The 26,330-nt window shown below is 37.2% G+C and overlaps 2 protein-coding genes across 30 annotated transcripts in view; one reads left to right on the top strand and one right to left on the bottom strand.

The window, feature by feature from the left end:
- The first annotated feature begins 266 nt into the window (after nt 1–266).
- Nucleotides 267–7,104, top strand: ift46 (intraflagellar transport 46 homolog (Chlamydomonas)). Of its 3 annotated transcripts, XM_057321944.1 has the most exons (15): nt 267–356; nt 845–938; nt 1,026–1,102; nt 1,184–1,341; nt 1,550–1,624; nt 1,770–1,863; nt 1,949–2,077; nt 2,190–2,308; nt 2,387–2,453; nt 2,539–2,599; nt 2,683–2,768; nt 2,944–4,928; nt 5,126–5,845; nt 5,937–5,968; nt 6,104–7,062. In XM_057321944.1, the coding sequence occupies exons 1-12, from the start codon at nt 333–335 to the stop codon at nt 3,031–3,033; spliced, it is 1,074 nt and encodes a 357-aa protein (XP_057177927.1). In that variant the 5' UTR covers nt 267–332; the 3' UTR covers nt 3,034–4,928; nt 5,126–5,845; nt 5,937–5,968; nt 6,104–7,062. The 3 variants fall into 3 exon arrangements, with proteins under 3 accessions (XP_057177927.1, XP_057177926.1, XP_057177925.1); XM_057321943.1 differs by lacking the exons at nt 267–356; nt 845–938; nt 1,026–1,102; ... (6 more) ...; nt 2,539–2,599; nt 2,683–2,768 and having other exon boundaries at nt 3,045–4,039; nt 4,220–4,546; nt 4,653–4,928; ... (2 more) ...; nt 5,813–5,845; nt 6,150–7,104; XM_057321942.1 differs by lacking the exons at nt 267–356; nt 845–938; nt 1,026–1,102; ... (6 more) ...; nt 2,539–2,599; nt 2,683–2,768 and having other exon boundaries at nt 3,045–4,039; nt 4,220–4,546; nt 4,653–4,928; ... (2 more) ...; nt 5,813–5,845; nt 6,104–7,103.
- A 1,397-nt stretch (nt 7,105–8,501) lies between these two features.
- The window catches only part of dlg2 (discs, large homolog 2 (Drosophila)), a 193,767-nt gene continuing 175,938 nt past the window's right edge, over nt 8,502–26,330 (bottom strand). For 23 of the 27 annotated variants that reach the window (XM_057320912.1, XM_057320911.1, XM_057320920.1 and 20 more), the window contains 9 exons: nt 22,230–22,406; nt 20,540–20,615; nt 18,089–18,188; nt 15,173–15,223; nt 14,957–15,058; nt 12,397–12,569; nt 12,182–12,291; nt 11,993–12,084; nt 8,502–11,311 (listed from right to left, as the gene is read on the bottom strand). In XM_057320912.1, the coding sequence (XP_057176895.1) occupies nt 11,205–11,311; nt 11,993–12,084; nt 12,182–12,291; nt 12,397–12,569; nt 14,957–15,058; nt 15,173–15,223; nt 18,089–18,188; nt 20,540–20,615; nt 22,230–22,406 (988 nt within the window). In that variant the 3' untranslated portion in view covers nt 8,502–11,204. Of the gene's footprint in view, nt 11,312–11,992; nt 12,085–12,181; nt 12,292–12,396; nt 12,570–14,956; nt 15,059–15,172; nt 15,224–17,759; nt 17,806–18,088; nt 18,189–20,539; nt 20,616–22,229; nt 22,407–26,330 lie in introns of all 27 variants that reach the window. The other 4 variants (XM_057320914.1, XM_057320917.1, XM_057320928.1 and 1 more) reach the window with 1 other exon arrangement.

Genomic DNA, 26,330 nt, shown 5'->3' with positions numbered 1-26,330 from the left:
GAATCAGTGCTGTAACCGCCTTAGACATTTACAATGAACTGAAATAAACAAAATTCAGATTAATGCTCAACCTTTAGTAACGTTAAAGAAAAGTTTAACCATATAACATGCGCACACAATACGATATTACACTTGCAATGAAACGTAATTTTAAACATTTCAATTACCAAATGCGTTTTTTATTACATACAAACTTTTATATCACGTTTATTTTACACACTCAACACTGCATATTTCGTTTTCATCTGCTGACCGCGGAGCCACGTCATCCTCGCGCTTCCGCTGAAAGTCTCGCGAGAACAGTTTCCTTGGAAACCATACACCGTGTTTTCATGGAGAGGTCCGAGCGACAAAAGGTTTGTTATCATCACGCAAATGTCTTCAGTTAGAAACAAGATCCTTGATACCACGACGCATGTGACAACATGCTTAATATGCTAATTATGATGGCAATTTTTGTTGTAAAATGTTTATCTAAGCAATACCTCAGATTTATTTTCTTCCCCGCTGACGGCACATTCCTGTAACTGTATCAACGCAGTAACGTTACATGTTCTTTACGTCGGATTTTGCTTTAAATGATGAAATGTTTTCCACATATTGAATTCGTATCGTTTCGAAAATTATTAACATTTACATGTTACATGCTCGTTTTGTGTGCTACTATGCCCTATAAGCTAGGTAGCTAGTTGTCTTATTATTTTAAACCTAGTGAGTGAGCCGATTACCTAGACAACATTTAAAGGCATGACAGTTATTATGGTGCCGCAGGTAATTAAAGTGGACTGTAGTTTTATTAAAAATCGAGTAAATATAACGCTAAATGTACTCTTCACTGTGAAAGATCCAACTGACATCCAACCAACCATACGACGAAAGTTTTGACGTAAACGCGGACGACGCGGACAGTGTACACACACCAACCCCACGACAGATTGGTAAAACCCATTGTTTACTACTTCTTTATTTAATTATTACATTTGTCAACAGTTTTATATACTGTAACCAACGTTTCTTAAATACAGTTTCCAGGAGGGCAGGGAGGCAGAAGCAGAGCACCATGGCCAGTTACACTGGTAGTAAACTAGAAGATGATACAAAGGTAAGGCTAATTCAAGTCCACTAGTTTATTATTAGATAAAGAATGAATGGATTGAAGTTTGACCAGTGCTTATCCTAACAGCAGAGAAAAAAAGAGCCACCTGGTTCTCGTGGTACTAATGAAAACGAGGAGGAGGATGAAGATGAGGAAGAGGAGGATGACGACGAAGATGATGATGATGATTCTGATGATACAGAGTCTGATGAAGAGGAAGGGGAGCCTGGATCTGCTCCAGAAGGGTAGGACAGCTTGTTTGAGATATAACTGCTACTATCTTACATATTGTTTACAGTTCGATGTCATATATTTATCAGATTGTTTGCTGCAGAAAGAGTTGGAAATATAAGTCATGTATTTTTAGATAATAGTAAGAGCTAAGAGCAATTACTTCAACTTGTGTTAAAATAATAATGGGAGCGTACAGTATGTGTGCTTGATTTCTCACAGCGCATATGATCCTGCCGATTATGATCATCTTCCTGTAACAGCAGAGATTAAAGAGCTGTTTCAGTACATCACACGGTGAGCAAATGACACACCACAACTTCACACATCTAACATTTTTATCCGTACAAGCATGAAGCAGGAAATTTGCAAATATGTACCCAGTGTTATTTCAGTCAAATTTCAATGGGTGCTTACTGTTACATGTGACTGTTTCCTTAAGATACACCCCACAGACGATAGAACTTGACCACAAACTGAAGCCGTTTATCCCTGACTTTATTCCGGCTGTGGGAGACATTGATGCTTTCCTCAAAGTATGTCACTCTTCTTCTCAGACCTGAATGTTTGATCTTTGAATGTTGAATCTAGTTCAGTTTCGTTGTTTTATTTGATGTGCAGGTACCACGACCGGATGGCAAACCAGATAATCTGGGTCTTCTAGTTCTGGATGAGCCGTGCACTAAACAGTCAGACCCCACAGTGCTTTCCCTCTGGCTGTCGGAGAACAGCAAACAACACAATGTCACTGTGAGACAACACACACACACTCAGTATATTGAAACACCATCTGACATGGATATACAGTACAGCAAAGATATTGATCAGAGGATTGAGATTGTGATTTACATCTCTTGCACAGGAAGTGAAGGTTAAGAGCATAGAAAACCCAGAAAGAAACCCCAAAGCCATAGACAACTGGATCGAGAGCATTAGTGAACTGCATCGGTCAAAACCTCCAGCTACTGTACACTACACCAGGCAAGATCTTAAACTTGTTCTACTCTAAACCCAATGCGAGAAGTAGTTTTGTAACTCGACTCTTGGGTGTTACGACAGAGCAATGCCGGACATCGACAGTCTGATGCAAGAGTGGCCATCTGAATTTGAGGAACTTTTGGGAAAGGTTAGCTTTCAGCCAAAATAAGTTTTGTTGAATTTTCTTACTATAAATTCAAGTGTTCATCTATATTTTCCCGTCCGTTCACCAGGTGAATCTGCCCACAGCAGATATTGATTGTAGTTTGGCAGAGTATGTCGACATTATTTGTGGTAAGTTGGTTCATTGAATATTTGTTACATTTACGTGTTTATTGCTTGTGTTTTTTTTCTTTATTGAATGTGTTACCTCTTAGGGATATTGGACATACCCGTGTACAAGAACAGAATTCACTCGCTCCACGTCCTGTTCACACTCTACTCTGAATTCAAAAACTCGCAGGTTAGACAATTACATTTTTTAAAATATGTTTCAGATCCTATAAATGATCATTATTATATTATTATGCAACATTTGTTCATGTTCAGTAAAACAAATGGTTTAAAACGTTTAAGTTTGTGTGTTTTAAATGTTTAACCGGTTTTATTATTGTTGGTCTTATTGTTTTTCCCTCAAGCACTTTAAATCTATAGAAGGCCAGAAGTCTGACACGCCATCAGCTTCGCATACAGCCACGGCTGAATTAGAAAGACTCACTTTGGACTGAAATGACTGTCTTGACATTTTGGGCATGGCCTATTTTCTTACATCCTGTTTTCACCACATGTCTTAAAAGCAACTATTAGCAGGGTTGTAACAATGTTTAATAAAGACTTATTTAGACTTATTTAACTCAAATAAGTAATTACATGTGTCTGCTAGTATGTCAACATCTTGTTGCTTTTGCAACATATATTAACAAATATATTGGCCATTTAACGTCTAGACCTCTTGTCATCATACTGATACAATTCAATATCCCAACACAAGCTTTATCACAATTGTGGCCATTCCAGTCCAGTGTCTATTGAATTTAAACACAATCAAACAGCAATCTGAAAGACTGACAGCATGAAACATGAATATATATATATATATTTTTTTTGAAGGTTTGAACTTTTCCTAAAAACGTACAAATATTACTGTTGTATTGCTTAAAAGTGAATATGAACTTTTCTTTGCAGTATTTGAGGTCTGAAAAAATACAGAGCATTTTTTTGTTATTTTGACGTGTTTCTCCAGTTTAAATTTTCTGCAAATAAATGCAAATAGAAACAATATTTTTACTTGAAATTTTGTAAATATGTTGTTAGTAGTTCACAGAATGCAACTAAAACAATTATTTTACCTAAACATACCTATAAATAGTAAATTAATAAAAATAGTAAAATCTTTTCCGCAGCTGTATATTAAATATTGAGATGATCTTAATAAGAATAAGAACAGACTTGCTCTCACCTTTGTCTTACCCTTTTACACAATTTTTTCCTGTTGTGGTTTGAAGTGGTTAGTGATTCTGGGGCAACAGTTTCATTTGTTAGAGTGTGAGTGAAGTGCATCGCAAGCAGACCATCTAGATTCTTTTTATGGTGCTTTTGGTTTTATTATTAAAACAAATGATGTTAAAATTTTAATTTAGATGGATAAGAACAAGACTTAGTCTTTAACCAAGTCTTAAGTCACAATGCCTGGATGTAACATTTATGTATGGCTGTTTCTTTTCGCTGCTTTTGGTGAGTGTGGTTGATCCTTTTCATTTGCTTTTTGTGTTCTTTTAACTATTAATGCATTTGTTACTAAGATCAGAAAATATTGAAATAGGTAGATATACTGTACACATCATGTTTCACTGTACACTGTTGGAATATTTATGTGTATTTGTTGTGTAATGAGATAAACATTTGATTTGACAGCGATAGATCTGTTGGCAGTCACAGTCCAGACGGGTTTATACAACCGAGTTGAGCTGACAGGAGAAAAACTTGATCAACAAACTGTTGATTCCTTGAAGGAAGTGGAATGGACCAATCTGAACAAATCATGTCTTTGTCTTAGATTTTGTAAACAAAACAGTTCAGAAATAGTCTACAGAAAATGCTGTGGTAAAGCTCATTTCTATTTAAACAATAACAGCCTCATTTTGGAAAATGTGACAGCACAGGTTGAAGGAGTATTCAAGGAAACTATTGTTACAAATAACTCTGCAACAAAAAGCTTCATCTTTGTATTAAATATTTTATGTAAGTCAAAAATATCGTCCTGCTAATTCATATGTAATTTCCTATACAATTTACACTGATCTCATTGCTGTTTTTTCATTTTGTTCACAACACATTTTACTTTAAGACCCATTAAATGCAACAGGAATTGTTGTATCCTGGAGTTACAACAACACATCTGTGTCTCTCACGTGTAAAGTGAGCGGGACATATACAGATATAATGTGGATGAGAGAAGATTCTCCAATTCAAAGGGACAACAGACACTCATTCAGCAACCAGACTCTACACATCAGCAATATAACCAATTTAGATTATGGACAATACAGTTGTGTGGCAACAAATTCATATGAAAAATCTGAAACACAAATTTACATTATCAGTGAGGAATGTTCCACAAACGGTAAGTGTGATATTTTATTTAGAAGACCAGGAATAAAACTTAATGTTCATATTTTATCCAATTAAACAACCCAGCATTTAGAGAAAGTGCTTTAAATATAGAGACATTTTGTAAGGCTAAGCAGAAAAGTTGCATAAATATCAAGATTGTCCAGAGGAAAAGTGTTATGCAACGTATTACTCTGTTTTTCTGTCTAGGTGAAAACACAACATTTTACCAAGAACATGATGCTAACAGCAACCGACACCAGGCTATCCAGATTTTCCTTTGGAGTGGACTCGCACTAGGCATTTTGGGACTGTGTATTAGTGTGTTCTATGGCATTAACAAATACCGTCACAGTAAGAATGACTTCTTACACAATTAAATTATGAATTTATGAGGCAATTGTGGCCTAGTGGTTAGAGAGTCGGACTCGTAACCAGAAGGTCACCAGTTCGATTCTCAGGGCCAGCAGGTAGCGACTGACATGCCCTTGAGCAAGGCACCTAACTGCTGTTTGCCCCCCGGGCGATGCAGTGATAGCTGCCCACTGCTCCAGGTGTGTGTGTTCACGACTCACTGGATGGGTTAAATGCAGAGGTCACATTTTGGTTATGGGTCACCATAACTGACAAATAGGTCACTTTCAATATTCATAAATCACATTCATCTAGACTTCTGTTTTATACATCTTAGTATCGTATAATCTCTACAGTTCAGTTTTAAATGTTTTCAGGTCAAGTTCACAGACAAGACACAAAACAAGACGGAAATACAAGAGGTAGTCCCTTAAAAACTCTCTAGTCTACATATTCTTTATAACTATAACAATTACTGCTTACTTAATCTATCGTGTACATAAGTGGGAAATGCATTGTGCGATGTTGTGAATTGTGTTGTAGGTCACAGAAGAGAAGATGACAGAACTACAGAAGGTATATAAACATTATAGCCAACAGTCCAAAAAATAACAATATGTTATGAATTATGTTCTAATACAATCTCAATGTACAATATTCTTCACAGAGGATGTTGACATTGATCTTGGAATTTATCAGGTAGGCCTAATTGACAAAGTCCATAAAGAGACAAACTATTACAATTAATTATTATTACTATAAATTTGTAATCATTTTAGAATTGTTACTTAATATAAATAATAGCATATGTCCACTTTACTATTTCTGTTTTAGGAAGTACCTGGCACTGAGGTGTCTCTTTTGCCATATGTCTACACAGACTTCATTAAGCCACGAGAGGCCAATCAGAACTCAGCAGCAGCAGAAGACACTAAGGATTTTGGATATTCTGAGATTGGACCAGCAGTCGGAGAAGAAATTATTTTGGATCGCAGCAGCTCAGATGAACAGTCCACACCGTGTACTAACACTGCGGAGGAATAACAGCTGATAAGATGAATACTCATTGATTCGTGTCTGATGCAACCAAGAACATCAAAAACTAATTTAAACCTGAGCAAAATAAATGTAAAACTTGATATTATGGATGTTTAAGATATCATACTTGACCACTAGATGGCAGCAAAACAACCATTGTGTTTCCTCTTGAACTTGAACATGGTACTGTGGTCTTGTGATAATGTCATAAAAACACTTTGGCTTTAAAAGTCACATTTAATAGGCATCGTCACTGCAACCCATTAATGAATATTATACACATTAGATAAATGACTTATGCCATTCGGGGTAATTGGGAGAGTGTGGTTTGTCCTGCATGTCAACCTCTGTTAAAGGTCCTGTATATCAATTAAATGACTTGTCAAGAAGTCCGGGGCAGTTTAATTGCTGTTAAAAGGCAAGGCTACATGTCAGTGAAGTGACTTTTTCTGATCTTTTCAAACTTTCTAAATGGACAGAACATCTGAGAGAGAATCATTACATGTGGAGAAGATAGACTTTGTGAATGCATGCCCGGTTTTCTTACATGTTTTTTCAAAGACATGTTTTTTTCCAAGTTGTTGTGTCAACAGTCGTGTTATGTAAGTAATGATACTTAACATTGTATAGATTTTCCATATCTTTGGTTTAGATGATGTGTAACACTGTGTCTTTAAATATATTAGAACCTTGCTAATACTACTTCTGTTTTATTACTGCATATAATAAAACATATTTCCACATACTGTATATTGGAAATTCATTGATACGATATGATTCAAACATAAACATTTCATCTTAAAAGATGATGTTCTACATTAGTTACAACTGATCACATTCATAAGTTCAACTCCATGATCACAGCATTTCTCGAGTTAAAAGCTCAATAGAAAGATTTATCCTTTATAATTTTTGGGGGTCTTCTGGTATTTAATACAATCTCACTTTGCAACAAACTTCACAGTTGACATTGACCTTGGATATGATCAGGTAATGGACAATTATTATTAAGTTAAAGCTAACGCTGTTATTATTACTATTAGTATCATTATAAGCAGTGTTGGGTGTAACTAGTTACTAAGTAATAGTTACTGTAATTTAATTACTTTTCCCTTGAAAAAGTAAAGTAAGGGATTACTCTTATTTTTTTCTGTAATTTAATTACAGTTACTTCTGATGTAATTAAACTAAATACTTTGTGTAATATGTGTGTGTGCAATAGTGGAATTGACATCAAAATTCAGAGTCTGACTTTAAAATCCGTGCTTTAATGTGTAATTCTCACATTTGTAATGCTTTGGTCAGTTAATAAGAGTACTTTATGTAGTTTAATATTATTTATTTGAATGAATTAAATAAGCAGTTTCATGTCTATCATTGAATCACTTAACTAATCAAGGTTGATGTAGGATATAGAAAGTAATTAGTAATAAGTAACTAAATACTTTTTGGAGAGAGTAATTTGTACAGTAATCTAATTACACTATTGAATATGTAATTAGTAACTAGTAATTAATTACTTTTTCAGAGTAACTTACCCAACACTGATTATAAGTCATACTTGTTAATTCTAGTTAACCTGTCTTTAAGGAAGTACCTGGCACTGCACACGTGATCAGCTCAGATGAACATTCCACACCGTGTCTTAATGCTGAGGAGGACTGACAGCTGACAAGATGAATATTTACGTATCTAATGCATTTAAGAACAGCAACAACTCATTTAAACCTGGGCAAAACTAAATGTAAAACCCTGAGCTATCTTACTCAACCACTAGATGGCAGCAAAGCAACCAATGCGTTTCCCCTCTTGAACTTGCCACTTGCTGTTCATAAGAAACACGTAGTAAGTCACATTTTGATCTTTAAGATTTTCTATACTTTCTGTGCTGAAGACAGATCAGATCACTGAGAAACAGACTCAAAACATATCAACAATATATATGTAAAATTCTTACCAGTTCTTTACATTTGTATAGATGGATGTCAGCTGTATAAGCAATTTATTAGGATTCCTCAAAGCAACCAGGAGTACAGTTTGCAACATGATGCAAAGGATTGTTTTCCCTTAGTAAACAAAACGACGAAAAACAGTGAAAGAATTTCCATTCAACAGACACGTGAGTCTCACCTTAGCTAAGTGTGCTTGAAATCTTTTCACCAATCAAACGCTCAGAAACATATCTACAAGCATGTGAGTGTTTCATAATTTAACTTTAATTTCCAGTGACGTAAAAACAGAGCAGTTTGGGGACAGTGTTATTCAAGATCTCCTCCTTTACCACTACATAAGTGCAAACAGACATTTATATACAAAATTGCACACCGTCATCTGGGGATTCATGAAAAATAAATAAATAACATGGAAAATAATTAGCATCCTCATTTTGGGGATGAACAGATCACAGAAAAACCCAGCAGACAAAGACACTCCAAAACAAAGGTAAAGATGCGATGCAGTTGTCAGGAACAAAACACCGGAGATTTGTGTGATAATCAGATGCGCTTTGATCCAAAAGGTTTATATCTGTGATAAAGCCCTATCTGGCAACCCTGAGACAAAAACAACCCAATTCAGCCACGTTCGACTAGGCTGAACATTCACTTGGAATTAATGGGCTAAATCACGCTATGAGCACCAGAAGGCTCCAGCAGGCCTTTTAGAAGTGCATACAATCCGCAGGGTTTAGATTTTCTTTTGTTAAAGCTACTGCATCAGTTTTTGCAATGCAGATTTACGGATGAACTCAAATAATAAAACTAATGTAGATTTCAATGTAAATATTTCGACTGAAGGGCACCCCAAATTGCGTGTGTCGCTGTGAGTATTCCCGACTACATTTTATAAAATGATATGCTACAGATGATATAACAATCACATCAAAGGAAAGACAATGTCTATGTGTGTAAAAGAACGAAACAAACTTTAAATGTCCGAATCATGAATATTCTGATAGTCACTTTTTTCATAACATATACATCATCTATTGTTATTCCAAGAAATGTCATATTATACTATGAAGAGTTCACTGTGATATCCAGTTTCTCCTTCTGAAATCCCCCCTCTGTGTTAACCATCTGGTTGAACACAATCTGTGAATAATTTCCCAAATGTACAAAAGTGCTCAGTCTTCAAGAAAGCGTAAAAAATGTCTATCTGGCCATAAAAGTCTCTTCCCCTTTTTAAGGCAAGTGGCGACCAGTAGGTCAAAAGACTCTTGCCACACAACCGCTCTGTAACGTCTCCCAATAAATATTGCAACAAATTCCCCCACATTTTTTATAGGTAATCAGAGTTAATGGCTTTTGGCATCTGTAGTTTCGAGAACTTTTCTATTAATGCAGAAGGACAGGTGTCTCTCAACTACACATGGAAACGACACGAATTACATGTATGCGATGTAAATGTGTGGGCAGGAAGCCAAGTTCATTTTCAAAAGCATGCCGAAAATAAAAGATAAAATGAAATAGAAAGATCATTATAGTACACGTACTTAACTATTCTGCAGACTCAGTCCCCCATTTTCTCTTTGAGCTGTAGTTGAGGTACTGTAAACACTTGGAAGAGTTCTTGAGGGAGTACGAGTACTTCTGTCTCAAAAACAGAACAGCTGGGCACCACTCAATGAATTCACAAAGTTCAAGCTCCTTCCTGTTTTCCGGACTTAAAAAAGGTAAAACACTCAATTTCAAGTGTTGAATCCGAAACCAATTATAAAGTTGTGTAAGTTTCAAGAATTTAAAGTAGTTCACCAGATAATGAAAATTCAGTCATCGTTTACTCACCCTCTTGTCATTTCAAACCTGTACGACTTTCTTTCTTCTGCAGAACACAAAAGAAGATATTTTGACAAATGTTTTTAACTGGCCCCCATTCACTTGCATTGGTAACTTGTCCATGCAATAGAAGTCAATGGGGACGGTTTTTGGTTACATTCTTCAATATATCTTCCTTTGTGTTCTGCAGAAGAAAGAAAGTCATACAGGTCTGAAATGACAAGAGGGTGAGTAAACAACGACAGAAGTTTTGTTTTTGGGTGAACTACTCCTTTAAGAAGCTTGTTTAGAACCCGATTGTACAGAAAAGGACGTTTTTGTTCATGCACGCATTACTTCTCAACCTTCTTCACGAATCTCCATCCTCAGCAACACAACAGCGATGACAACACTCAAGACAAACCAGTAAAATCGATTCTTTTTAGACAAAGTTATATATCATCTTTATAAATATTTTCTGTGCTGTTGTGTCCTCTGTCAATATAAATAGCAAAATATAGTGTCATTTCCTATAGCTACTTGAATCCCTTTCACCGTTTATTCTAAATCAAGACCCCTTTTTTAAAAGGGTCCGTTGGAAATGTACATACAACAACAAATAAAACAGATATCTGTACAAAAAAGAACATAATACAAAAAGGAACACAATCAGCATGTGTTAGCCACAGGAGTGCATAGATGCTGAGTTAATAAAATGAAGCTGGGAAACCTAATCAACTGATTGGGTGGAAATGATGAAGGTTGATATCAATACCGTTTTGTTTTCTTTTTGGAGGTGATGGTTGTAGATGATCTGGCTGACGTATTTGTCCTTTCATACAAAAGATTGTTTAAAGAGCTAATCCGTTAAACCGCTAACCAATAAATATACAAACAAAGAATCATCTTCTTTAGTTAAGACCAAAAATGCTTCTAACACTTTGTGGTGTACATTCAGGAACATTCATATTGAAAGTGAAAAAAGCAACGTAACAAAACAAACAAACAAACAAACAAATAAAATTACTGTAAGATTTAACAATAAACATTGCCATAATAATAATAATTTATATTATGTTACAAATTACTCCTATGTTGTTGTTTTTTTGCAGTCCAAGGTCCCTGCCAGGGCAAAGTGATTTTTATAGTTTTTCTTTAGAGGGAATCCAGATGTAAGGTCCAGACTGTTCCTCTATCACCATCTTACACTGGTTATAAATGTCCTCTAGTGTTTCCCCTTGAACCAGCGCTGAAGACAACAGAGAGAGAGATATTAATAGATTGACAGCAAACTTTGCATTGTTTTGCCCCACAAGAGGTACAAAACCCGGGTGACAGTTTCACGATGATCATTTTTTCGAGTTTAATGGATCATTAGCCACTTTAACAAAATGAAAGACATGTGGCTTTTACCCAGCAACAGACTTACTCGCTAACAGGCAGGATCTCTGTATTCTTTACAGAACAATGCAGCGTCTCTTAAAACACTTATTAAGAAAGATACTTCTTGTATTAAAGTATGCTGCGTTATGTAAAGCAACATTCTGTTTTAATTCCCCGCCCAAGATGATTTCTGCAAAAGTAGCTCTCCAAAATCTAACCTTAAAACAATAGCATATCCACACTGGTTCATAATGTCCCCAAATAAATCATTATCTTGTCGAGCGGTATTTCATATTCATTCCATACAGACTGGCGAGGGTCACGCTAATACATATTTCAACAGCAAGTTTCCGCCTTTCACTCAGGGGACCAAATCAACTTAGTGGTTCTGCTGTCAGACATGATGGATGTAACAGGCTACAGCGGTCGGCCTCCGAGGTAATGCATATGCAGCAGGCTATCTCAATATGCAAATTAGACCAGCCTCCGAGCATATAGGCGTCGCTGAGGTCCTCCGGATAGATTAGAAACTTCACTTTCCACTTACCTGTGAAGTATTCGCCAAACTCCTGTTCCAGTTTCAGGGCACGGTCGTATGTCTTTTTGGCCTGCTCCTCTGTCAACCTCTTATTCATCTCCCTGAAACAAACACAGGTTAAATATCCGTCAGATCTCTGTTCACACTGAATTCAGTATTGAATCCGGATTGAGATTTGATGCGTGTGTGTAGACTTACATTAAAGTCTCAATGGATCTAGGCTTTATGAAGATAGCAATGGGGTAGAGATGTGCTACTTGTAGCCGTTTTATGGCATTTCCAGACACGTCAAGTATGCAGTGCTTCCCCTAGAAAGGCAAAAACACTAGCACACATTCTTGCAATCCGACAATAATAATTTACTGGGAATCAAATCAGTGGTTGCTAGTGAAAAACCATGTTTGACTACTGACCCTCTCAGCCACGTATTTCACAGACTGGACGCTGGTTCCGTACAGATTGTCGTTGTACTGTCCGGCCTCGATGAACTTGTGCTCTTGGATGTCTTTCTCCATCTGCTCTCGTGAGGTCACGAAGTGATAATCTCTGCTGTCCACTTCATAATCCCGCTTTGGTCTGGTTGTATCTGAGATTGGTTAAAAAAAGTCCAGGCATTAATGTTATGGGATTTCAAGACACTGAAACATCCAGAGTAATGGAAGTTTATATGGAAATATAGTCGGAGGCCTCTACTGTACTTTTATTGGGGCGATGTACAGTAAAGCATCTGTGATCTAAGAAGGATTGTGGAGACGTCTACATGAACTGTATCTAACAGGTATGGACTGATGCTATTACATGTCATATCTCGTTCATTGCAGACTAATACTGACACTTACCTTCGGGCCCTGAACTGTTAGCCGCTTTTTAAAATGATGAAAATAAACACAAGATGGTTAAATTAAAACTGAAACGCAAACAATGAACAAAAAATCCAAGATGGAAGGAATGAGAGAGCGTTGATGTACATCTGAATGACAGCCAAGCTTTGTCATTTCTTTCAGGGTGTGAAATGTGGCTTTAAAACCTTTTGAAGTACATGTTTATTATCTTTCTATATACATACAAGGATTCAGAACTTTCATTGAAAACTAAAGTTAGGGTGCTTATTTTCTCCTGCTGGTACAAAGACAGAAATCATGTTTGCCCGAGAAAGTTACCATAGCAACAATGGGCTGAATGAACACACTTCATTCATTTTAGACGGCAGGACAAAAAATAGACACCAGCAATGAAGACACTTCATTAATGATTTTCAAAAGATTTAAATAGCACAATTATATCACAAAATAGTGTTTTGTTTAGGCTTTCACATCATTGCAAACACGTTATAATTTGTAGGTCAAAAAAACAAACAAAGGACACTTTAATAAATGGATAATGTAAGGCCCACCACCTTACACAAGCAACTGAAAATAGGTGGATGGGTGGGGATGGATGGATGGATGATGTAAGGTACTTCCATTATTTTCATCCAAGGTTTGCTCCAAGATATATTACTCCAACTGCAATTTTTGGACATTTATTTCTAAAACATCATTAATGAAGTGACCCAGAGATTATTCATGACACAACATACCGGTATTAAGAATAACCGTGATGTTAAAAACCACAATTATTGATATTGTATTAATTCTACACATATTGTAATATCGTAAACGTTCACCACCCACTTCAAACTTTGCCTTAAAGTCCCAGTGAAATTAAAACTTACAATGCCTATTTTTTCATGAAATATTGCTGCGTTTATTGTAAATAGTTTATCAATGTGGGTCATTTTCTTTTTAAAATGTGTGTGCCCTCAAAATCTGAAAATGCATTTATGTCCTGTAATGACTATGCATTTTAAAGTCCCAGTGAAATTAAAAATGACAATTCTTATTTTTTCCTGAAATATTTCAGCATTTATAGTAAATAGCTTATCAATGTGGGTCATTTCCTTTTTAAAATTCATGAACCCTCATGATCTTCAGTTAAAATCTGAAAATGCACTTCCGCCCTGAAATGACTATCCATCTCAAATGACGTAAATTAGACAGCTTGGCCGGAGCATCCGTTAACTCCTACCCTTCAACTGTCAGTCTGCTGCCAGTTTCATTTCATTTCTGTTTTTACCCATCCAATTAATTCGCAGTGAAAAACGCAAGCCACACCCACTAATTTTATCCTTTGAAATTCCTGTTCACTCGGAAATGTGTCCGAATACGGAAAAACGATCGCAACTTCCGGTTCACGGGGACTTTAAATAACGTAAATTAGACGGCTTGGGCGGAGCATCCGTTAACTCCTCCCCTTCAACTGTCAGTCTGCTGCCACTTCCATTTCAAAATGCAATGGCTGTTTTTATACATCCAATCAAATCGCAGAGAAAGACGAAGGACACGCCCACTATTTTTCTAATTCAAAATTCCATTTCACTTGGGAATGCATCATAATACGGAAGTAAAAACGATCGCAACTTCCGGTCCACCAGGACTTTTAAGAGTCACAATGGTATTTTGAGTGTGATTCATAATAAACCAAACAAACACAATGGAAGATTAACTGGACTGACAGTATCACTTCGTGATGAGCAAACCTTGTAGTGATTAGATTGAGTCACGGCACAATGAAATGAGCATCAGGAACCCCAAAGAGCTCCTGAAGGACAGATCACAACAGACGGTCAAACCACTAAACTTACCGGCTCATCTCTGTGGACCTTCACCAGCACAGCTATCAGCATAAAGACTTCTCAAGACCACTGAATATAATTACAATCCACCATAGCCACACGTATTTCTAACACACCATTTAAAACCCATGCTGGCATAAGTGAGAATAACTGTTTTATTGCTCTGGTGGGTGGTTTGGAGACTGGTTGAGTCAGCCTTAGGTCCATTTGTGCATATTAGAAAATAAAAATAACTAATAAACGAAGCATGCACTGAGGACAAGTTGCTCTTGTAATCTAATAAACAGAGGTTTACTCACGTGGAACGCAAGACCCAAACTTGTCCGGGAACTCGGAGATGAGGTCATCGTTGATCCTGTCCTTCATGGGTCCTAAGATTATAACTGGTCTGGTGTAGCTGACTATTAAACAGAAGAAAAAACACTCACAAACAACTCCTGTGATCTCTAAACTTCTGAGAACGACACTCATCATCAATTCACACCAAGCGTATGAGATAATGGAGAGGCACTTACTTTCTTGTCTAATGACGGGTTCGTATGAGAGGATGACTTCCTCTTGACTTCCTGGCAACAGAACACAGAAACACACTGAGTGAGTCGAGCTGCTGTGATGGGGCTCAGCTCTCGTCCGCAGAACCGCGCCGACCGAGAGGGCCATGTTTGCTCGACCTTCACCAAGGTCTCTGCTCTCAAATCGCAGTTTGAACGTGTTAATGAGTTACCGTGCCCGTAACGGCATTATGTGCCTGTCGACGAGGACATTTGTTTAAAAGAGTGGATGGGGGGAAAACAGATGCAATATTGAGTTAGCGCTCATTTGGGAGATTAAAGGGATGTCGCATTGGGACGTTGATGGACAACAGAAAGGCAATAAAATCACAAATGAGAGTGAAGTTGCAGACAGCACCGATTCTAATTGGATATAAAAGTCCAATTATGGGAACGCTGGTCCAAAGTGATGCTAGTTCTGGGGTGGTCTGCTCGCTCGGGGACGTGGAGAGCCGGAGGAGTTTATTTTTAGCTCGGGGACGAATAGAGGCAAGCTGGCGCAGGAACACGATACGGCTATTATCCATCGATTCAAACCCAACCCCATCCAGTGCTATTTTGAGCCGGGGCAGCATTTTTCGTGCTGGTAGTGGTAACATTAAACTCCAGAATGAATCATGCATGAATCAGTTTTTGTGTAGTGGACGTCTCGTACCTGGAGCAATTTAGATGCAGTGGATGTGCTACTGTAGATGACCTTTATTTGTGTTATAGCTACTGCAATAAACAGAATGGATGACTATGTATGTTAAAGCCAGTCCCAAACACATCAAATACTCTCTACTGTATGTGAAACAGTTATCTTTGACTCCGATGCAGAATTAGCTTCTACAGAGCATTTTTTTAATGCAAAATTAATGTAGACTACCTAAGGAATATAAACAATGTTTGGTTGAATAATAAATGATAAAGAAACTGTTTGGAAATCACTTGTAATTCCATTTGGTGATGCTAAGGGTGCAAAAATGACAGTAAAAGCAAATTAGTAAGACATTTAAATAAAGGACTTGGCAAATATCAAATCAAATATCAACAACAAGCTCACTAATCTTGAGAATAATCATTTTTTGTCATGTTTATTCATGCGCATTGCATTGGCCCAATGACTTCCATTGTACGTGCATTTCTGTAAACAACCTTTGCTCATTTTTAAAAACTGGGGGATGATGCTTTTTTGTAGAACTAAACAAGCAAAGGATCTTTTCTTTTATATTGTTTGGGGATAAAAGGTGTTGTTTATTAAGCTTGAACTTTTAACTTCACTGGATAAAACTTTTCCTCAAATAAATGAATGACGGCATTAATCATAAATGCATTAACAAGCTAGTTAAATAAAGGTGACAAATCCGTTTACCGGACTAAGAAAAAACAAACATGTCATCTTTCATTATGTTAATAATGACACTTTATGGCTGTCCAGAAGAGCATCATGCAATTTGACAATAATATGACGAAACCATATGTGTCTAAACACAGATACAAGTGTCAAGTTTATCCAGCAGTCAACTTTAAACTCCCTCTGAAAACCTGCCACAGTTAACATGACTACAAAACCTGACAGCTCAACGTTCTGTCTCAACGTTCTCCAGTAAACTGACCCAAAGTCATCACATTTCCCTGTAATAGTTTCTTGAAACAGTACGTCCTACTTTTTGAGTGTTGAAGATGACTATCAGGGGCTCCCCATAAACTTAGACAGTCTAAGTTGGTTATATTGGACAGAATTAGACTTGAGTTTCATGCATGAAAATAAAATTAGACACAGGAGATTTAATTAGAGCGAAAGTATTGGGGATGCCAAAAACAAATCTGTTTAACCCAAAGTGAAATATTCTCTATTCTCTCTCTCTCTCTCTTTATATATACATAAGCTTTGTTTTCTGTAAACAACATTCTCTTCCCACTACATATGAATTATACAAATCTAATTAATAATACAATCATACAAATACATTAAAACGATGACTTCTTATTCAGTGAATGTAAAACTAAATACTTTGTTTAAAAGTTACATCTGCACAACTAAAACCACAATGCAATAAATGTTTTGGCTTAATGCTGGTATTGTGCATATAAAAACAAAAGACACCATGTCTCAGAACACTGTAAATATGGCACATAGACACATGGTTTGAGAAAAGTGTCGCCTTTATGGATGTCCATTTTAAGCACCTTTCATTGGATTTGTTTATAAAACTTAGAAGGCGTTATCTGTGGCCGGGCACAAAATATGAAAAAAATTTCTGTGATAAATATCTTAACCCAGAATATTAAAACAACAGACAACACCACAAACTCTCGACATACACACTAAACAATTATTTTTCAATCTCCTGTGACAAACTATCCTCACACAGTTTTTATTCATGCAACATTATATCAAAGACGAAAACCTAACACAAACATAAAGGCCGTCAACAAACACGTGTGAATTGTGACATGCAGACAGACCTCTTCTTCACAGACGCACAGGAACAGAAAGCGACAAACCTGAACTGAAATATAACGTGTGCTTGGAAGAAGGGTATTGGGTCTAATCCTTAACACTTACTCAGTGTCTTTGCTCCATACCCGTCCTCCCCTATTCCAGAGATGTCCTACACCACACAGCCGATCAAAGAGGCGAGGGGGCAGAGAAAGAGAAAGAGAGAGAGAGAGAGGAGGAAAGAGAATAGTAGAAAGAGAGAGGGAGAAAGAGACAGTAAGGTTGGTGCTGGGTGGGCTGTATAGCCAGCAGAAGGAGGATGTAGAACAGAGACGAAACACATGGACTTCCTGAAGCTACCTAAACACACCTAAGCGTCTCCCCACCCCGAGGATGCGTGTCTGTGTGCGCGTGCGCCTACGTGTGTGAGTGCACATGCGTTTGTGGCTACTTACGTTCCGAGTCGCTCTCGTCTTGTTCGTCGGCATCCTTGTTCTTGTAGAAAGGGAACTTGCGTGAAAAGATGAAGTTCTTTCTACGTTTTTCACTGAATGACTGTGCAGAGAAAGAGCATGGAGCAAACAAAGGGATCTAAACGCAGTCACGATCATGCTGACAAAACAACACAGCGACCGGGGACCGGTCGTCAGGGACAGCAGCCAGAAAACAGCCAAATGACCAAACATACAATCTGTTCATCTTATTTTGTTTTTATTGGCAGGATCGTTCAATTGGCATCTGAATCAAATTCGTGATTCGCTCGTTTTAAATATGCTTCGTCATTCTGATTCGAGCTGATTAATTTCGTTTTTGGCTGGAACTGACAACGCTTGGATGGTGCTGAATAGGTTTCTTTGTTTTTAAAGGGAAGGCTGATCGAAACCCTGCTGTCGGTGACGCCACGTCACCTGAGCTTTTCTCAGACTAGCTCAAATGTATTTAAATTAAAACATGATCAATTGGAACGAACATACAAGGGAGGTAAATAATGATCAACGGAAGCCAACTGAAGCTGGTTTAGTGCCATGCAAAGGCAAGTTGGACTTTAAAACAAATACTGATTGCTATTAAAACACAAAGCATGCAGGTGAGCCCTGACATGAGGCCATGCTGTTTAAAGGGGACTAAATCTGTGTTGCTAAAGTTAACTATTTATAAAATGGCTGTAAAATGGGACTAAAAGTTAAAAGAGGGAACAGAAATGTGACTGGTATGATTCTGAAAGTGATTTTCTGTGAGCTCAATACGCTGACTGGAATGAAAGACATTCTTTCTGATAAATGAAATATATATTATAGGCGAGTGAAACCTGTCCAGGTCATATTTAACCTCAAAATTCAAAGAAAGAAATGTATAATTATATAATTTTCTGTTTTTCTGAATTTACTACTTATAGGTATTTGTCTAGGTAAAATTATGATTCTTGTTTTATTCTGTAAACTACTAACAATATTTTCCCCAAATTTTAGATAAAAATATTGTTTATATTTGCATTTATTTGGAGTGTAGATTAAAACAGAAAAAAAAATTTTCACACCTCAAACACTGCAAAGAAAACAAGTTCATATTCACTTTTAAGCAATACAACAATTGTACAGTACATGTATTTTTTAGGTAAAGTTAAACAAATATTTTTTATGTGATAACCTGGATTTTGATCACAGTTTTCATGCGTCTTGTCATGCGGTCAGTCTTTTATATTGCTGTTGGATTACTTTGTGTCTAGAACAAATATTATTTAGATTTTTGCATTGTGACAATATTTAGATAAAACTTTAACATAACTGCATACAATTCTCATCACTGTAATGCAAAAAATAAATAAATACAAATCTCAGAAGTGAAAATGCAAAAATCACACGCCTAAAAATAGGTGACTTCATTTCCTGTATGCAAAATATCATCTTACATTTCTCTAAATATAGAGTTAAAATATATATGACCCAGACACGTCCTTACAGGACTCACCTTTACATGTTTATCAATACAATAAAAATTGTGGATAAATTTGTGGTTTGTTTAACTATATCAGCAGTGTATGAATGAAAGAGCCATGTTTATATTTCTACCCCTGATCATACGAAAGGGCATATTCATAACATGTATTACGCTAACCCTCTCTAATTTAAACACACACACACACACATGTAAACATAAACACATATGCTCCTGATCAATGCCATTTAATCCACGCTGAAAATGAATACAAACATTCTGGCGCATCTTAACACCGACACACAACCACACAACAAAATTCTCAAGTCATCCATCAGTGCCAGCACCCCACCCCTCTCCCACCATCTTCAAAAGAGACTAAAACGAAGCGGAAATTTGCAGGCTTGGCTGTGATGTTGCTATGGATACCAGCGGGACTCATAAGGCAAAAAATCTGAGCGGTGCTGCGGACGTGCGGCGATCTAAAAATACATGCAACATTCTTTAACTTTATTCACTTATGCTGTTCAACGCACGGGATAAATATTACAGGCGACCTTAAGTTCCCACACCCCATAAAAACATTAGGAAAAACATCTAAGATGCATATTAGTGCTGCTGGTTCTGTATAAGCTGCCTGTTGGGGTTTGTCTTACCGCAGTACTGAAGCTGAGAGCTCACAGTGAGCTGTCACAATGCGGCAGAAGCGGCTCTCTCTCACATACACACACACTTGGAATCCGACTGACTGAATGACTGGGCCCACCAGCAAAACTTGAAATGGGAAAATAAATTGATGATGACAAGACGCTGCAGAAACTAAACCAGACAGACTGAAGAGAAAGAGAGAGAAGCAAGTGATGAACTGTCACCAAACTGTGCTTGTGTTTTCCTCTAAGAGAAAAGTGGGGCGAGCGGAATTTAGGGCGCTGGCACTGATTAAACCATCACTCAACAAACTCAGCACTTACCCCTTTAGAGTCCAGGCTACCGGGCTTTGCGTTGAATTTTACTGTCTTCAACCGAGCCCGTTCTTTTCTCTCCACCCTGTCACAATAAAACAGTAGAGATGAAGTCACTTCACATTTCAACTTATGACAATACAGATTTGATAACAGAATAACAGACAAAAACGTAACCCAAATCTACTTCTCTTAGGTATTGGGTCTTTGACCAAACCATGCGGTTATGTAATAAATATTTTTGTTGACAATTTAAAATCTAAAGGTTTTAAGTTTTTTACCCTAAAGTCCAGTTGTATACAATTAATGAGTTTTAAAAACAGTCATCATGTAGTTCATTAGAATCAACGAAGCTCCTTTTGCTCATTTCCTTTAAAACTTCTGTAAATACTGAATGAGGTCAACAGCAAGGTCAGAAATAAAGAGTAGCTCTGAAGTATAATTTTATGGCTAAAGGGATAATAAGTTCCCAATATAATTATTCAATTTGAGATTTTGTGTTAAGTATTTTACATAAAATTACATTTCAACAAGGTTGGAAAAATATGCCTTCATAAAGGTTACAAAAAGCCCCTCCAGCGAGCAAATACTATTAAAAAAGTTCATTTCAAAGTTAAAAAGTTCGCTCAAGCACAGCCAACTATGATCTCAACTCCAAAAGCTTGACTAAACTTGCATAGACGATTTCACCGAGCACACGCACCTGGCCCGAAGTTACCTTCCGGTCTGTGTTTGGTTATAATTAGGGCTGTAACAATATTATCGTGTTATCGCAATGGCAAACTTGTCTTAATATTATCGTGGTCACATGACTGTATGAAATGATAGGTCTTCCGGGCCTAACATAGAGAATGAAAAAACAATAGATGTTAACTTTGGCAAGGTCCATCTGGTGCAATTATTTTATAAATAATATAAACATTTATTTTAAGGGATTTTTAGGTCATTTGACCCATCTCATACTATACCTCTAAGCCAGTGGTTCTCAAACTTTTTCGTTGTAAGGCCCCCTTTGTGTTAAGTGCATCGCTTTGCGGCCCCCCATATAAAGACGTATAATCTTAAACTTAGAATTTTAATTAAACCAAAAACATTCAGTTATATAATGCTGGAACCTCAATTCTTTTGGTTGGTGGTGTCATTTTTCTGATGTTTGATTGCATAAAATCTATGATATATTTCTATATTTCATAAAATGCCACAAAATCTGTGGCCCCCCTGGATCCATCTTGGGGCCCCCCAGGGGGCCACGGCCCCCAGTTTGACAACCACTGCTCTAAGCAACAGTTATGATTAAAGGATCAAGAAAAGAGGATGGATATGGCACGTTTCCAAGTTATCATTTGTCATTTTAAATGTTGCAATAAATATCGTACCGTGGACTTTATACAGATGTATTATAGTACAGTGAGATTTTGATGTTGTTACATCCCTAGTTATAATACAACAATTTATTTTATATTAATTAATATTAATATTTTATTGTATATTTAAATGAAATTAAAACGACTTAACCGTTATTAATTCATGGAGATCTACCGGAAGTAGTTTGTTTATGTTGTAACCGCTGAAACCGTCTACAGTTAAAAAGGACATAATATTAAGTACAGGACAGTAGGATAATATAAGAATGCAGAAAAAATGTGGTTTGCAGTATTAACGAAGTTTATACCACAGAATAGTGTGCATATGCACCCACCTCCTCTTGCTGGGAATGACACCCATCTCCTCGCTGTCCCCTTCTGGAGTCACTCTCCTGGCCTGCCACCACTCATCATCAGAGGCATTGATCACGTGAAGGATGTCTCCATATCGGAAACTGAGACCCTGGCTGGGAAGACCGCTGTCCTTCGCCCTCTCATAGTCAAACAACGCCCTGTAAAGACACACACAATGAGTTTTATAGACCTGAACTCTTTTAAATTGAACTCAATTTAAACTCTGGGAGTATTGGGGATGAAATGTGATGTACTTTCTTTGAGAAATGGCAAATGTGTGAAGAAATAGGATAGGATGATGGAAGTACATCATGGAAATTTCATCACTACAGAAATCTGCATGTGGCTGCCATCATTCTTCCTGCCAGGCCTGGGGGGGCCTTACATCATATTACATTTATATTTCTATACAGTATGCACCATTTTGATTTAACATCAATAAAACATGAATAATGCACATGCTCTCCCATATTAAGTTGGGGTGCTCATGTGGACAATGTGGGTTTGATTTACCGTTTAAAAATACAAATATCTGACCTGCTTATGCATATTGATACATTTGTAAATGTGTAGTTGACAAACTTCGTCTTTCAAAGACGATCGCAGTTTACTCTCCTGCCGTCTGGAGTGAGTGAATCACCCTGTGGAGGAAATCTCTCATTGATCCCTGAGAAACATGCTGTCGCTACAAGAATAAGCATGATTCATACACTCAACCTTAAAAAGAGACACAAATGAGGTCCATTCTATTTAAAGAGCAGACCATTCAGACCGGATCAAAGCCAGACTGAACAGAGAATCTTCACATTTATGCGGCAAGCTGAGTTTAAACCTGAAGTGTCTAAAGGGAGTCGCGCAGATTGGAGACACGCTCTGATGTTTGTTATGTTAACAGCAGTTCAGTGGTGGGTTTTTTTGTAGCTCAACGTAGGTTGGACCATCAGTTACATTACATCTAGATTATTTTCTTATTTTACACTTACCCATATCTCCCCACAGAAAACACTGGGTCACAACCAGGCTCTCTGGCTTATCTACCTCTTACAGGTCAGAGTGGATTATCCACAGTGAAAGGAACCACAGACACATCTACACATAAAAAACAGACAGGCTGTCACAGTCTTCTATAGGCCTGTCACACTGAGTATACAATAGTAAAGATTACTGCAATAATGACAATTAGGGGCCATTCAGACAGAATGCGTTTTTCCATTCCAATGCGCTACTTTCCCATTGTTTTCTATGTAAACACGTGTTTGACGGACGTGCATGACCGTTACGCTCTCATCACGCGTTTTTAAGACGCCGTGTCAAGTTAAAAAAAAAAACTTTTACACGCAGCGCTGCTCATCAATGTCAGTTCCAAAAGCAGTGAACCAATCAGAAGAATTTGGAGGCTGGGCAAGCGTTGGGAGGTTCTGTTTACAGTAGCAAATTGGCATGAGAACTGTTTTATTTGACGGCAACATGGTGGAGGCCTCGCTCATAGTTGCTGTGTCTGGATACCCGCGTCTCGAGACCCTCGCTTTCTAGGCTGCGCTTTTAAAAAAAACATCTGAGCGCTGCGTCTCGCGTTTTTAGATGCAGAGACGCGTTGTGTCTGAATGGCCCCTTACACCTGTTTTTCTACAGTAGGTTCCTGTTTACACACTGCGAGACCAGCTGACCTCTATAGTGACCAGCATACTTTTGATTTAAAAAGTGTTTTCTTCACATTTTTAATTAAAAAAATACTTAGTGTAGAATGTAATGAAATATCTTAATACACACAAACACACACTAGTGGTCATTGTGCTTTGGACCTCTACACAACAAACAGACAGCCATTTATTCAAGCAGTTTTTTTAAGAACACACCGACCTCAAATTATACTCTGTAATGACACCATGCACACTAAACAGCATTTATGGATATTCAGCCGTGATAAAAGCTCTCTGAAAACAACAGGCTGTCCTGAATAAATATGTGAGAGATGGGGAGGGAGAGAGAGAATGTCAAAGAGAGAGAATGGGAGAAAAGTGTCCACTGCTCCCATCACCTCTGCTTTATACTGCTCTTTGTAGCCATGACAACACATCTGTTTGGGAACGAAAGTTTATGATGCAGATGCAACAAATGTAGATTTGGATAACACTAATGAATGATGTCACTTCCTGTGAGGGACAGGTTTTGCATGAATGTAGGCTTGCTTGCACCGGAATTAAACCTTTAATATTATATAATGTTACTTTAGCATAATAAAGGTATAGGATCCAAATCCACAGAATTATTCATGTTTATATACAGCACACCAGTATGTTGAATATCTAATCGTATTTCTTAAAAGCCTATCTGAACATGAAACTGAACATGAAAATTTGTTCCTCATCCTCTGGTTGTGATCAATATCATCCCAAGGACATAAGATCAATAAGAAATATATGCTACCCATAGTGCATTGCTGCAAGCGAATACCTGCATGACAAAATTAACAGCTTGGACATAATGGCTGGCCCATATGGTGCTCTAATGGATGAAACAGATGTAATTTTATAACCATGAATTATCTGGCAAAATAACAAATTGATAAAAAAAATATTTATCAGTGCTAGCAATAAAACACAGCGTACTGATCACCGTAGCAGATTTAAAAATGAAATGTACATCCTTTCTCTCTCAGACGCTTTGGATCTCATGCCTTGGGGAAAAGCACAAGTTCTCTTATTGGCCTAAAAAGACACTGGGGTTGTTATGGAAACTGCAAGCTATGTACAAGGCAGATAAATAATATTTTAAATGTGTGTTTGCTGGCAGATCTTGAGCCCATTATGGCGAATTCATTCCTCCATGGCATCATTACCGCAGTGATGCAGCTCCCAATCTTCCCCAAAACAGCATGTGCCAGTACAGTCTGCTGACAAACACCGAACCTTGCTGTCAAACGACACATATTGAGTGATGCTCTCGGGCTGTGTCATGTGCCTTTACTATATTAAATAAAATGTTTGTTAGTTCAATTTCATGTATCAGTATTTGATTCGTTTATAAAACAGATACAACTGTTATCTGAACCAGTAAATAAACTTCAAATCAAACACTGTCAGATTTTGTTAAGACGTGTTGCTCATGGGGGCAACGCAAGTATGAGCCTGGCTTGTGAACCCACTCTAATTTTTATGTTCTATAACAATTATTAATTCAAAATAATAACAGACTGATTATTACACATCTACAGTATGCTGTCCAATTCAGCATTTACAGGGGCGTATGAGTCACTTGGTGACTGCAGCAGCAGATGCTTGTGTACTTTAAGATGGCAAAAAGTCAAACTGAAATGTGCAAAACTCCTATAGAAAACCATATATGCTTTAAAACACCTTTTTTGCTGTAACTTGTTATTAGTACATTTCGTTGTTGTCCTTCTGAAACCTTGGATGTCAAGATTTGCTATTTTTCAGGAAAAGGAAAAAACACTGCACGTTTTAAAAGATTGAATACTGTATTATCAAAGTTGACAAGCACTTTTTAAAACTTTTTTTGTTTAGATATTTGCAAAACCCAGTGACAAACATAAGGTGACTAAAAATAATGAATTGTGGCAAAAAATGTAGATTCAAAGTCTATGAAAATATGCATGTTACTGATCCATAATGCAGATGTAGTTTTTCCACTACAGGAAACAATTTCCCTGTTCAAAAATAAATAGAGTAAATAAAAAATGTAGTAAAATTACCTAAATATTGTTGATGTCCAAGAAATTAGGTAAAGATTTTCAAATGTCAGATGTGTTACTATGCTATACCCTTTATGATAAACTCTCAAAAAAGGATGTGGTAAAAACACATTTTAACACGTGTCATTTTTATTAGTTGGTAGTTTGTGTTATAAACAAATAAAAGAGACAACACAGGGTTGAGTTAAACGTACCACAAAATATGTTGTCCTTAAAGGAACAGTTCACCCAAAAACAACGATTCTGGGCTCTATTTCAACGATCTAAGCGCATGGCCTAAAGCGCAAGGCGCAAGTGCACTTAGGGCGTGTCCGAATCCACTTTTTCTAGTTTAGGAACAGGAATATGGTCTAAAAAGGTTGTCCCTATT

The sequence above is a fragment of the Triplophysa rosa genome, linkage group LG22, assembly GCF_024868665.1.
Source record: "Triplophysa rosa linkage group LG22, Trosa_1v2, whole genome shotgun sequence".
Classification (NCBI taxonomy): domain Eukaryota; kingdom Metazoa; phylum Chordata; class Actinopteri; order Cypriniformes; family Nemacheilidae; genus Triplophysa; species Triplophysa rosa.
Note: the sequence above shows the minus strand (reverse complement) of the source record. Positions and strands in the feature narration are given on the sequence as shown.